At 42.2% G+C, this 13,567-nt stretch overlaps 1 protein-coding gene across 1 annotated transcript in view; it reads right to left on the reverse strand.

Moving 5' to 3' along the window:
• UBE2F (ubiquitin conjugating enzyme E2 F (putative)) overlaps positions 1-13,567 on the reverse strand; it is a 335,459-nt gene that overhangs the window by 112,696 nt on the left and 209,196 nt on the right. Inside the window, exon 7 of the mRNA XM_068245372.1 lies at positions 8,299-8,356. Within this exon, the coding sequence (XP_068101473.1) occupies positions 8,299-8,356 (58 nt within the window). The remainder of the gene's footprint in view (positions 1-8,298; positions 8,357-13,567) is intronic.

The raw sequence follows: 13,567 nt of genomic DNA on the forward strand, positions 1-13,567 counted from the left end.
CAGGCTAGGTACAGTATATAAGGCAGCAATACCACTAGCTGATCACTGCCACTGCTTTTCACATTCTATGCAGATAGACATGCTGTCATGTTACACCTCTGATGTTTGCAGTTAGATCAAATTGAGAATGTGTTGATATCTGGAAGGAGGCAACCCTTAACCACTTCGGTACCAGCAGCCTCTGCCCCCTTAAGGACCAGAGGCTGCTGGGTACACTAAAATGCCGCTTCCCAACGAATCGCCGCAAAAATCCGCCATTCCCGCCGGTCACGCCGCTTTGTCCCCACCGCAGGCTCCTCTCTCTGACGTCTCTATGACGGCAGAGCGTTGTGCGCCGGTCAGGAGCCGCTTTCATTGGATCCTGACACTGTCAATCAATGTAAGCCAATGGGATTGGCTTATAGTAATGACAGGGCCAGGAGCCAATGAAAACGGCTCCTGACCGGCTCACAGTGCTCTGACGTCATATAGAGACGGCAGGGTCAAAGTGGTGAGATTGGCGGTAACGCGCGGTTAATGGGACGTTGAACCAATGTCCAGTCAGGGCCGCAACGCCACCTGCTGGACGTAGATTCAACCTACGTCGGTCTGGAGCCGGTTAACATTTACCAGTTAGTCCTTATAGATTGATAACAAAGGTCTGGTCAGTAGGGGTGGTCAATGAGATGTAAATAATTTTGAGATGATACATTTTTATGCAAATTTTATATGAAAATGTATGCAGCTTAAAAATGGACCAATCGAATTTAACTTCAGCTGGATTTGATTATTCATTTTCAAGCTGCATACATTTACATACAACATTTGCATAATGCTACATTAACTCAAAATTATTTGCATCTCATTGGCCATCCCTATAGGTCAAGCATTTGTAAAAAAAATCATGTTAACTGAACAGACGCTTTAGAAGTATGCTTTACCAACCAGTAACCACTCACTATATGAATTTAAAGCAAACCTGAACTGAAATACAAAATTCTAAATAAACATATACATGTCACACTTACCTCCCATGCAGTCTACTCATCAAACTCTTTCTCCCCTCCTGCATCCTGTTCCTCAACTGATCAATGGAATTCTCTAGCCTCCATTTTGAAAATGGTTTTTACCCCATAAAAGCTTCTGGGTCAGCACACACAAACTGTAATATCTCTCACTTGAGCCATAAGGAAACAGACATTACCTTGCTCATCAGTTATAACTGACAGCAACTGATATGTTGCTGTTCTGACAAAATCTTGTCAGAAATTGAAGGAATTGTTGTAAGAAGAAAATTGTGAACTGAAAGGAACCGACAGCGAGGTACCGCATATTCCGGCATAAAAGATGACTTTTTACCCCCTGAAAAGTCGGGGGTCATCTTATATGCTGGGTGTCAGGAGCTGGGTGTAAGTTCTTGAGCCAGGCAGAGCTTTAAATGATGTACCGGGTATGCAGCCATGGTGGAAAAGTCTGTTTGAAAAATCTGTTTCAATTCAAAGCTTCCTGTAATTCCAGATAGCATCTTGCGAGCAGCCACTCGTGCGGGTAGCAGGGCAGCTTACTGGTTCGGGGGTCATCTGACTGTGACGTATGCACTCCAATACTCAGTGTGTTCCTTCTCCGGCAATCTCTTCCAGCGTGAGTGCACACGTCACAGTCAGGTGACCCTGAACCAGGAAGCTGCCCTGCTACCCGCAAGAGCGGCTCCTCGCAAGATGCTATCCGGGATTGCAGGAAACTTTGAATTGAATATGAAGATATTTCAAACGGACCTTTCCGCCATGGCTGCATACCCAGTACATCATTTAAAGCTCTGCCTGGCACAAGAACTTACACCTGGCACCTGACACCCGGCGTGACCCAGAACTAGGAAGCTGCTCTGCTACTCATGTGAGCAGTTGCTCGAAAAAATGGATGAAGGAGGCATGTTTTGAAGAGGGGTAGTCTTATACGACGAGTATATCCCAAACTCTATATTTCAACTGGAAAAGTTTGGGGGTCGTCTTATAAGCCGGAATATACGGTAAGTATGTAATATTCATTTGCAGGTATTTCATGTGTTTATTTTAAATAATTTTACTTGGTTTAGGTTCACTTTAACAATGTAAGGTTTTCACCTCACGTGTGCTACACAAAAAAAAGTCATCAGCAATGGAAACTTTGCAGCCTTGACTAAAAACTACATTACACAGCAGACTATGAGTAGAATAAGATTAAATTAAAAGCAGGGCAGGTAAATACTTTACATTTACAGTACAGCAGACAATCAAATCAGATAGAGCTATACAATATAATAAGATTACCATAATGTCACACTATCATTTAGTCTGCATCCTACACAGACAGTAAGAGTACTATAGAATGGTGGGGCAAAGCTTGACTTCCATACACAAAACTAAGGATTTTAAAACCTTACAAGTACTGTTCACTTATCCATTAAATGCAGTTTAGTAATCACAGCTCCTGTACGGGGTCAGATTAAAGTGGAACTTATGGTGGCCATACATGGTACAATAAAAACGTTCGATTATCCCGTTTATTCGATTTAAATGATCGAATTGAATGAAAGTTTTTTTTTTTGATCAAGAAATTCGAACGATTATCCCGTTTTTTCGAGAAAATTTAGATCGGACATGCTGGAAAAATCTTTATATTCGATCTAATGGAATAATCGAACTAAATTATCTAATCGAAAAAAAATGAAAAATTGTACCATGTATGGCCACCATTAAAGTAACAGAAAGATCTTGTGGTGGGGAAAATGCCTCCCCACAGGAAGACTCCCTTTAGACCTTGGCCTTCCTGTTCTTATTTTGCAGGTCCATCAACCCCCTTAGTGAAAAGGCCCTCAGTGGTGATGTTTCCTGAGCTCTGAATCCAAGCCACCTGTTAGTCCTACAGTATTTGGTACCAATGGAGTCCGAGGACCTCCCAAAGGAGACAAAAAACGAGACAGGGACTACCTGGTAGTGTAGTGCATCAAGGGCATGGGACACAATAACAATACAGTCATGGCTGAATTGTATAAAAAAAAAACAAGTATTTCTCACAGAAAAGTATTGCAGTAACACGTTTTGCTATACACGTGTTTATTCCCTTTGTGCGTACTGGAACAACACAAAAAAGGGAGGAAAAAAGCTAATTGGACATAACGTCACACAAAACTCCAAAAATGGGCTGGACAAATTTATTGGCAGCTTTAACTTAAAGAGAACCCGAGGTGGGTTTGAAGAATATTATCTGCATACAGAGGCTGGATCTGCCTATACAGCCCAGCCTCTGTTGCTATCCCAAACCCCCCTAAGGTCCCCCTGCACTCTGCAACCCCTCATAAATCACAGCCACGCTGCTGAAAAACAGCTTGTCAGAGCTGGCTGTGTTTATCTCTATAGTGTCAGTCTGCTGCTCTCCCCGCCTTCTGCAGAACTCCAGTCCCCGCCTGCATCCCTTCCCTCCCTGCTGATTGGAGGGAAGGGACGGGGGCAGGGACCGGAGCTATGCAGGAGGCGGGGGAGAAGCTGAGACTGACACTACAGATGTAAACACAGCCTCACAGCACGGCTGTGATTTATGAGGGATTGCAGAGTGCAGGGGGACCTTAGTGGGGTTTGGGATAGCAACAGAGGCTGGGCTGTATAGGCAGATCCAGCCTCTGTATGCAGATAACATTCTTTAAAGGATACCACAGCCCAAAGGCTGTGGTAAAATCAAAGTTGCAATGTGGAGGGAAAGAAAGATGCATACTTACCGCTTCCCTCGTTCCCTGCCGACGGGTCCCGCTCATCTGTTACAGCTCCCGGTACCGACCCGACTCTCCTGACCCTTCACCCGGACATACTGTGCTGCGCATGCGCAGTATGTCACTATACTCTTCGCTTCTGCCGTCGCATCGTGACGGCAGAAGTACGGACACTCCCCCGCCTCCTCCTCTCCCAGCGTGTGCGCTCCAATCTAAAGCTAGCGTGACATGCTGGCTGGAGTTCGCACTGGGATAATCGATGTGGAGAGAGCGGAGGGGGAGTAAGTTAAAAAAAAAGACACTGCCGGCTGGAGGGAGGGAGCGAGTGAGTGGGCGGGCGAGTGGGCGGGCAGGCAGCGAGTGGGCGGTGAGCAGGCAGCGGCAGTACAGCCCAACCATTCTGTACATAGATGCAATGACATCTATGGTACAGCGAGAAAATTATCCCCACATTTATCTCTGCATATGTGCATGTATATACATGTGTGTACATGTATATATACACATGTATATACATGCACATATGCAGAGATAAATGTGGGGACAATTTTCTCGCTGTACCATAGATGTCATTGCATCTATGTACAGAATGGTTGGGCTGTACTGCCGCTGCCTGCTCGCCGCCCACTCGCTGCCTGCCCGCCCACTCGCCCGCCCACTCACTCGCTCCCTCCCTCCAGCCGGCAGTGTCTTTTTTTTTAACTTACTCCCCCTCCGCTCTCTCCACATCGATTATCCCAGTGCGAACTCCAGCCAGCATGTCACGCTAGCTTTAGATTGGAGCGCACACGCTGGGAGAGGAGGAGGCGGGGGAGTGTCCGTACTTCTGCCGTCATGATGCGACGGCAGAAGCGAAGAGTATAGTGACATACTGCGCATGCGCAGCACAGTATGTCCGGGTGAAGGGTCAGGAGAGTCGGGTCGGTACCGGGAGCTGTAACAGATGAGCGGGACCCGTCGGCAGGGAACGAGGGAAGCGGTAAGTATGTATCTTTCTTTCCCTCCACATTGCAACTTTGATTTTACCACAGCCTTTGGGCTGTGGTATCCTTTAAACACACCTCGGGTTCTCTTTAAAGGAATAGTATCGATTGAAACAACTTTTTTTTTAATACTCTATATTAGTGTACACATTACCACTAGTGCTAGGTGCACTTTATTTATTCACCCAGGTCTCTCTCCCTCTATCCCTGCTTAAAAAACTATTTCTCACACAGCTCACAAATATATTTAACTGTCACTCACAGAATGCAGGAGACATGAGGAGAAATAGGCTGATCTGAGGTGGTAACAGGTAACTAAATGAGCTGTAATATAACTAGCTATAACACTAGTCTGTGTTTACACTCAGACTGGTTGCCTGGCTGCCTGCTTGTGATGATGATTTACTCCAGGCTGCATCCACTTTACAAGCTGCTGAGAGGGGCAGACCACTGTTTACTCTTTATCAGTCAAGAGAAGAAAAGATAATAAACACACATTGCTAGAATCTTTAACCCCTTACCACCATATCAATAAGATTCTTTCAGCAAGGTGATAATTAAACTATAAACTGAGGAGTTGATAGCAACTCCCCTGTGCAGAGACATGGTCTAGCCCTCTGGGAGCCGTCAGTATTAGGCCTGGTGCACACCAGAGGTGTATTTCTGAGCATTTTGAGTTTTTGAAACCTCCTGCTAATGTTATCCTATGTGTCTATGCACACTGAAACGATGAGGTTTTGTAAAAAAAAAACCATAGCATTACATTGGGAAGAGCTTTTGAAACCTCTAGCGTTTGGGGAGATTTTCTGGTGTGTCTCAGCCCTCAGATACATTTTGTATCTAAAACTGAGAAAGGATTTTACAGCGGTGAGGAACAGCTGTGTGAGGACTCAAATTGCTCCTAGTACTTGTCCTAATGTGTGCTACAAGATACAGCATTTAAAAATAAATGCATAGATCGGTAGTATTCCTTTAATATTTGACTGCACACCATTTGGAAAAACTGAAATCAGTCGCTTTCTATAACCATCAAAAAGCTTCTTACACCTCTCACCTGGAGTTTTTAACCACTCTTCCTTTGCAAACTGATCCAGGTCTCTCTTATTGGAAGGGCGCCTTTTCCCAACAACAATTTTGAGATCTGGACTCATTGTTGGCCACTTCAGAACTCTCCAAAGCTTTGTTGCCATCCATTTCTGGGTGCTTTTTGACATATGTTTGTGGTCATTGTCCTGCTGGAAGACCCAAGATCTGGGATGCAAACCCAGCTTTCTGACACTGGGCTCTACAGTATGGCCCAAAATCCTTTGGTAATAGTCAGATTTCATGATGCCTTGCACACAATTTTAGGCACCCAGTGCCAGAGGTAGCAAAACAACCTCAAAACACCATTGAACCACCACCATATTTCACTGTAAGTACTGTGTTATTTTATTTGTAGACATTTCATTTTGGGTAAACCGTAAAATGATGTGCTTTACCAAAAAGCTCTATCTTGGTCTCATCTGTCCACAAGACATTTTCCCAGAAGGATTTTGGCTTACTCAAGTACATTTTGGCAAACTGTAGTCTTGCTTTTTCATGTCTCTGTGCCAGCAGCGGGGCCTCCTGGGTCTACTGCCATAGCATTTAATTTAATTTAAATAGCAACAGATAGTTCACACTGACACTGATGCTCCCTGAGGCTGCAGGACAGCTTGAATTTTTTTGGAACCTGTTTGGGGCAGCTTATCCACTATCCGAACAATTCTGCGTTGCAACCTTTCTTCAATTTTTCTCTTCCGTCCACGCCCAGGGAGATTAGCTACAGTGCCATGGGTTGCAAACTTCTTGATAATGTTGTGCATTGTGGACAACGGCAAATCTACATCTCTGGAGATGGACTTGTAACGTTAAGATTGTTGATATTTTTCCACAGTTTTGGTTCTCAAGTCTTAAGACAGTTGCCCATGCTTAGCGTGGCACACAATGCAAAGTAACTAGGCCATTTTGAAAACAGCACCACACATATATAGTCTTCAAAAATGTACAATTTATTCAATACAATATAACATCACTATAAACATAAAAACAATTAAATCATATATACCGCCTGTGTCATCAATAACCATGAAATATAGTGCTCAATGAATCAATATGTATATAATAATCAATAAGTAACTCCAGGGGTGCTCATAAAAGAGCCACTCGCTGGGTATGAACCCGGGTTCAGTTAATTGCAAGTATACAAGTAATAAAGTGCAATCTGTCCTAGTGACAGTAACTCCTAATACATGTACTGAGTGCTATCAATATGATGCAATATATCACAAGTATGCAATATGATCAAACAATCATAAGTGAATACACAATAAACCTGTGAAGTGACTATGATACTGCATACTGAGCAAGTAACAAAGTGAACACATGTGCAATATACTTATCCGGATCAGGGTGCAAAAACAGGTTGGCTAGGAGAAGAAGGGCCCCAGGCGGATGTCTCCACCGGTTCCACGGCTATTACGCCGCTTTATCAAGCGCTGGGGGATCTCCATGTGTTAAAATGGCGAAGGACGCCAAGATTATATAGTGGAGGGGGCGGGTGTCACGTGTCCGCATGACGCGTCAACATATCCTTCATTTTCCATTTTCGTACACTCCATAGGACAGCTTTGTTTGAAGCAGAGAGCAGTGTCTGGAAGAAGTGGAGATGGACGGAAATTGCAGGAGACTCTTGACTAGGGCAACAGACCCAGAACAACAGTGGAAGACTGGGAACCACAGGGAATTCTTCCAGGGGAGGAACATATCAGCTACCCCCTTCCCCTCAGGGCCCCAAGTACAAACTTACATACAGGTTAGATTTAACATTTTGCCTGGTTGCCTGGTGGTAGTCTATAAAGCAAACCTGAACTAAAAATAAAAGTCAAAAGAAACATACACACGTCATACTTACCTCCCTTGTTTTCTACTCATCAATCTTTTTCTCCTCTACCACGTCCTGTTTGTTCACTAAGATGAATAGAATTCTCCATTTTAAAAATGGCAATGACTTTGTAACAGCTTCCAGGTCAGCACACTGTTAAACCGTAATGTTGCTCACTTGAGCCATAGGGAAACATGGACATTGCCCTGCCCATTCAGTTATAACCAGGGCTGAGGAGTTGGAGTAGGAGCAATTTTGGGTACCTGGAGTTGGAGGTTTTATAAACTGATATATAACAGACAGCAATTGAAATATTTCAGTTCTGACAAAATGTTGTCAGAACTGGAAGGAATCGCTGTAAGAAGAAAATGGTGAGCTTCTGAGAGGAACTGACTGTGAGGTAAGTATGCAAAATTCATTTGCAGGTACATCATGTGTTTATTTTAAATAATGTTACTCAATTCAGGTTCACAGTACATTTTTTTTTCATGCAAAAGTGCCAACTTTGCACCTATGAAGATTAAAAGAACCCCCCCCCTCCAAATAAAAAAAAAAAAACAATTGCCAAGCGCTGATCACATATTTGTACCTAGTACATAATCCTAGGAGTGACTTTTTTCAAACAAAGTTGGAGTTTCATTTCGGAAGATTTGTGCATATGAATATGTGAATGGCTTGGCTTGCCTTACCTTTAAGGTTCGAGTTGGGGCCCAGCCCGTTCCATCTATAGAGTGCTCTCTCAGCAAACTGCAGGGTAAAATAAATCACAGTGACATTTAGTACTGTTCTATTGATGTCATTAACAATTTTTCTCCTTAGTAAATGCAGTGCTGGTTTGTGTAAAAGACATACTCACTGTGTCATTACACCAGTTTTGCTTTTAAAATGATCTTCTGGCAGTTTAAAGCAAACCTGTTTTTTTTCATACACAGAAAAAAAACCCTGACACCCTGCAGGATAATACATTACATTAGCTGCTGTAAAAAAAAGCACCTGTTTTGCTGCATACAAACATACATGATGTGCAGAAAATGCAAGTAGAAAAACGCATATAAAAACTGAAAGACAAGTGTGTCACCTGCCTCAGAAATTTTTTTCTAGGGAGAAAGAGGATTCAGTCTACACTTAGTTAAATAAATGTTTATACTTAATTTATACTTGTGGTGGCTGGATAGTGTAATGGTTAAGGGTTCTGCCTCTGACACAGGAGACCTGGGTTCGAATCTCGGCTCTGCTTGTTCAGTAAACCAGTACCTATTCAGTAGGAGACCTTGGGCAAGACTCCCTAACACTGCTACTGCCTACTGAGCGCGTCCTAGTGGCTGCAGCTCTGGCGCTTTGAGTCCGCCAGGAGAAAAGCGCAATATAAATGTTCTGTGTTTATTGTTTGTTTACTTAAAGAAAAACTGACGTGAGAGGGTTATGTAGGCTGCCATTTATATTTCCTTTTAAACAATTATTATTACCATTGATTTTAAGTAATATCAGTGGCCCGGCTGCCCTGCTGATCCTCTGCCTTTAATACTTTGAGCCATAGACCCTGAACAAGCATATGCAGATCAGGTGTTTCTGACAAGATTAGCTGCATGGTTATTTCTGGTGTTATTCAGAAACTACAGCAGCCAAATAGATCAGCAGGGCTGCCAGGCAACTAGTATTGTATAAATGGAAATACCGGTGAAACGAAAAAAAAGTAGAGTATCATGCAAAAGTTAATTTATGTCAGTAATTCTGAACTGGACTGAGAGACCATTTAAAGGCTTAAAGCGGATCTGAGATGAAAAACTAACTATAACAAGTAACTTGTCTATATATCTTATGTACAGTTTAGATGGTTTAAACAGCAAATCTGTCTGCATACTGCTTTAATAGAATATGATTATTTCTTCCTGTGATACAATGACAGCAGCCATGTTGTTTGTAAACATTACACAGAGGCAGGCTTATCTGCACCATCAGCACTCAGACTGAAAAAAACCTAATCCCCCCTCCTCCTCCCTCTGAAATCTCTGGCTAGTAATACCTCCCCCTCCTCCTGCCCAGACTGAGCTCCCATGAGCCCTTGCTACTGCCAAGGCTCTCTGAAAACTGTGGGTGGGGCTTATTTAGTTTATAGGGAATTAGAGTATTAAAACAAAAACAAAAATGTATTTGGCTTGAGGAATGCCCTATAAACTACAGGATAGGAACACAATTATGCAATGAGCAAAAGTTCATCTCGGATCCACTTTAAGAACTCTTTGCAGGTGTTTTGGATTAGTTAGCTGATTAGAGTATGACACTTTGAGCCTAGAACAGGCATGGGCAAACTTGGCCCTCCAGCTGTTACGGAACTACAAGTCCCACAATGCATTTGCCTTTATGAGTCATGACTGTGGCTGTCAGACTCCTGCAATGCATTGTGGGACTTGTAGTTTCTTAACAGCTGGAGGGCCAAGTTTGCCCATGCCTGGCCTAGAACATTGAGCTTTTCACAATATTCTAATGGTCTGATATTTTGATTTTGGGGTATTCATAAGCTGTGAGCCATAATCATCAAAATTATAACAAATAAAGGCTTGTAATATCTCGCTTGGCATGTAATGAGTCTATTTCATACTTTAGTTTCCCCTTTTAAGTTGTTACTGACATAAATTAACTTTTGCACGATTATTCTAATTTTTTGAGTTTTACCTGTAAATATGCTTCTTACTTCAGCTGTCCTTTAAAAAATAATAATATTCAGGGTTTCATATTAAAGGTTAATGTTCACCATTGTGCAAGGCTTATATACGTTTTCTGTTTTGGTCCAATTTAAGTACGGTTAACATGCTATCAAATGAGGCTCTGAACAATAACTCAATATTTCTTGCTTTAGCCATGTTGTAAAGTGCTGAAGATAATGTTGGCTACTGTATTTCATATGTCCTAAAGTGTTGATAAGAGCTTCATCACAGTGATAAGCAGTGTGGGGAAACAAATGAGGTAAAGGAAGACGTTATGCCTGGTATATACGATGAGATTTTTTAGCAGATTTACTGCCAGATCGATTATTTCCAAGATGTCCGATCTGGTTTCAGATCGATTTCTCATTACCTCCTATGGAAAATCGATTGGAAATCAGATTGGACATGTTAAAATAATCAATTTTGGTGGTAAATCTGCCAGAAAATGTCATTGTGTGTACCAGGCATTAGAAGCAACCGGAGGAAGAGGTGTTTCAAACATTATTCAGGCAGGTATGAGCACACAATGGAGCTAGTTTACTGTCAGTACAATAGAGAGCAACAGCTTGTACTATACAGGCTGGATCCAACATGCCAGTATTATAAAAGAGGGCTAAAATCAATTACACAAGTATGCTACACTTCTGATCAGGAATTCATTTTAAGAAATGTTAAACCCAATTAATATAAGCACACTAAAACTTTCAGGCTGGGTTCACAGTGGTCACTTACATAACGCACACGTTATAATGAGTGTGAACTGCAATGGATACAGGACATAGACTTTAACCTCCTTAGAAGTAATCCCGTAAATCCACAGCTCAGAACGGTAATCCCGTGTCTAAGTGAGTTCTATGCAGAAGATGCTGCAGATCTCTCTGTAGTATGTTTTTAGGGTCTAAAAGCTTGTGAAAAAATTTGCATGGCTTTTAGACCCTAAATCTGGAAATAATCATAAAGCCAGGGAGGTTAATACAAAGCTTGCATGAAGCGAGTTAGAATAACATGATCAGTTACGACGCAGTGCTGTGAACAGGCCCATAGAATTGTACGGGCAGCGAGTTGACATGCAGAATTCTGCCACGCACTATGCACTAGCACTTTGGGTCATTTTATAGAGGATGACATTTTTCAAGAAGCCCCCAAAAGACACTAGCTCAAACAAATGTTACTCAGCTAAAAGAGATTAAAAGCAGATTTCCCTAGAGTTTTCAATTTAAGTGGAACATTAGTCTCCATTTGTTAACATTCTCAATCAATTTTTGCCATTTTAACTTCCATCAAAGTGTTTTAATGGTTTGATGTATGGAAAGCAGTTTACACATGGGAAAAGCCATATTAACAGAGTGCTCTACATTAAACGCTGTGATAAAAAACAGAGCAAAGCAGTTTAATGGTTTGCATTCCAGCCTGTCAGAGGTGGGAAGATTTCTGTGTACGGCCTTTGTCCAGTGACACCTGCCACTGGTATAGGAAATGAGGGGGGGGGGGGGGGGGGAGGTAACATTTGCAATAACGGAGGCTAGACAACAGCCACAATGCTGTGCAAATACATATGGGGGATCTAGAAGTCCTAATTTCTATCAAATATAAGTGCAAATATATTATAGAAAGTGTCTGCAGAAATCGTTTTACACACTGAAAAACATTTGGCATAAGGGACAATGGCCTCAATTCACTAAGCTTTATCAACCACTTTATCGAAAGTTTGATAATTTAACTCATGAGTAAAATCTAATTTTGAATTCACTAAAGTGTTATAGATTTATTGAAGATTTTATCGATAAAACATTCAATAAATCTATAACACATTAGTGAATTCAAAATTAGATTTTACTCATGAGGTAAATTATCAAACGTTCAATAAAGCGTTGGATATAACTTAGTAAATTGAGGCCTATGTTAGAAGCCCACTTAAAACAATTCCCCACACACTTCATATATGTTTTGCTCCTAATTCGGGGCTTCATAAGGGAATAAACATATAAAGATGCAAGTGCCACTAGTGTACAGCTGCTAACATGTTGCACTTTACATTTAAGGTACTTGTATCTTTATGTATGTTTATTCCCTCACCCCAGAGACTGGGCACTTGTAGGTTTGTGTCATGCTGCACCCGCATTAGATCCAGGATGGATGGATCTGTGTCTTATGCATGCAGCTACTCACTAGAACACTGACAGAGCCATTTGTCCTGGATCTAATGCTGGAGTGTCATAGAGAAGCCTTGTATGCTACCTACCAGCGCCGGGTCCCTGGCTTTAAGAGGGACGTACAAAAGCTCTGGCTGCTATAATATACAGCTTACAGTATCGGGTGAGACTATTACTTTTGGCCACATGCCACCTATACTCACACTCAGCGAGTGTTGCCCCTTTCCTCTTTTCTATTACATTAACCACTTCCCCTCTGCCGGGACAAGTAACTACGTCCCTGCAAAATGCCACAACTCTGTGCAGGGGTGTAGCTACTACGTCCCTCCCCTCCGCGCCACCTGTTGGTCCCCTCCCCCGTGCTCATTACCGCTGATCGTTAGCCGTGCTAGATCAATGAATGGGAACAGTTCCCATTCACTGATCTAAGTCCCCCTGTGAATGACCGCAGCCATCTATTCAGACGGATCTGTCATTCACAAATCCCGTCCACACAGTCCTTCCAGTTTCCGTACTAATAGTACTGAACTGGCCAAATTGTAAAATTACATCCCCCTTTTTTCAGTAAATAATCCCTAGTTACCTGTTTTTCCTTTTTAAATTAACCCCTGACCTCCCACACTCCCCTAATAATACCATTGTTGTAAAAAATAAAGTTGTTTTGTTGTGATAAGTAGTAGTAAAGTTATAGGCGAACGAATGGAAGGAGCGTGACCGGTGAAAATTGCTCTGGTTTTTTAAGAGGAAAACCCCTTCAGGGTGAAGTGGTTAGGATGCTACACGCCGTTATAACTTAATGCACCCGCCACATAATGTAGGTGGTACATTGCGGTGCGGCAAGTCACGTAACAATGTGGCCGTTATGCCATACAATACCACTGTGAACGTAGCCTTAGGCCCCAATCGTAGTGGGCGACCCTATTTATTTCAGTTTTAAAACTTGTTTGTTAGAGTTGGTTGGCTATGAAAGAAAAGGTTTACATTGCATTGTAAAGTTAAATAAATAAATCAAAATGTGAACCATTTTTTCAATAATTGACTGCAGGACCTCGACTTGGTCTAAGTTTTTAATTTCGGCCCCCTGTCTATTTGAGTTTGAC

Source organism: Hyperolius riggenbachi, chromosome 7 (genome assembly GCF_040937935.1).
Source record: "Hyperolius riggenbachi isolate aHypRig1 chromosome 7, aHypRig1.pri, whole genome shotgun sequence".
Taxonomy (NCBI): domain Eukaryota; kingdom Metazoa; phylum Chordata; class Amphibia; order Anura; family Hyperoliidae; genus Hyperolius; species Hyperolius riggenbachi.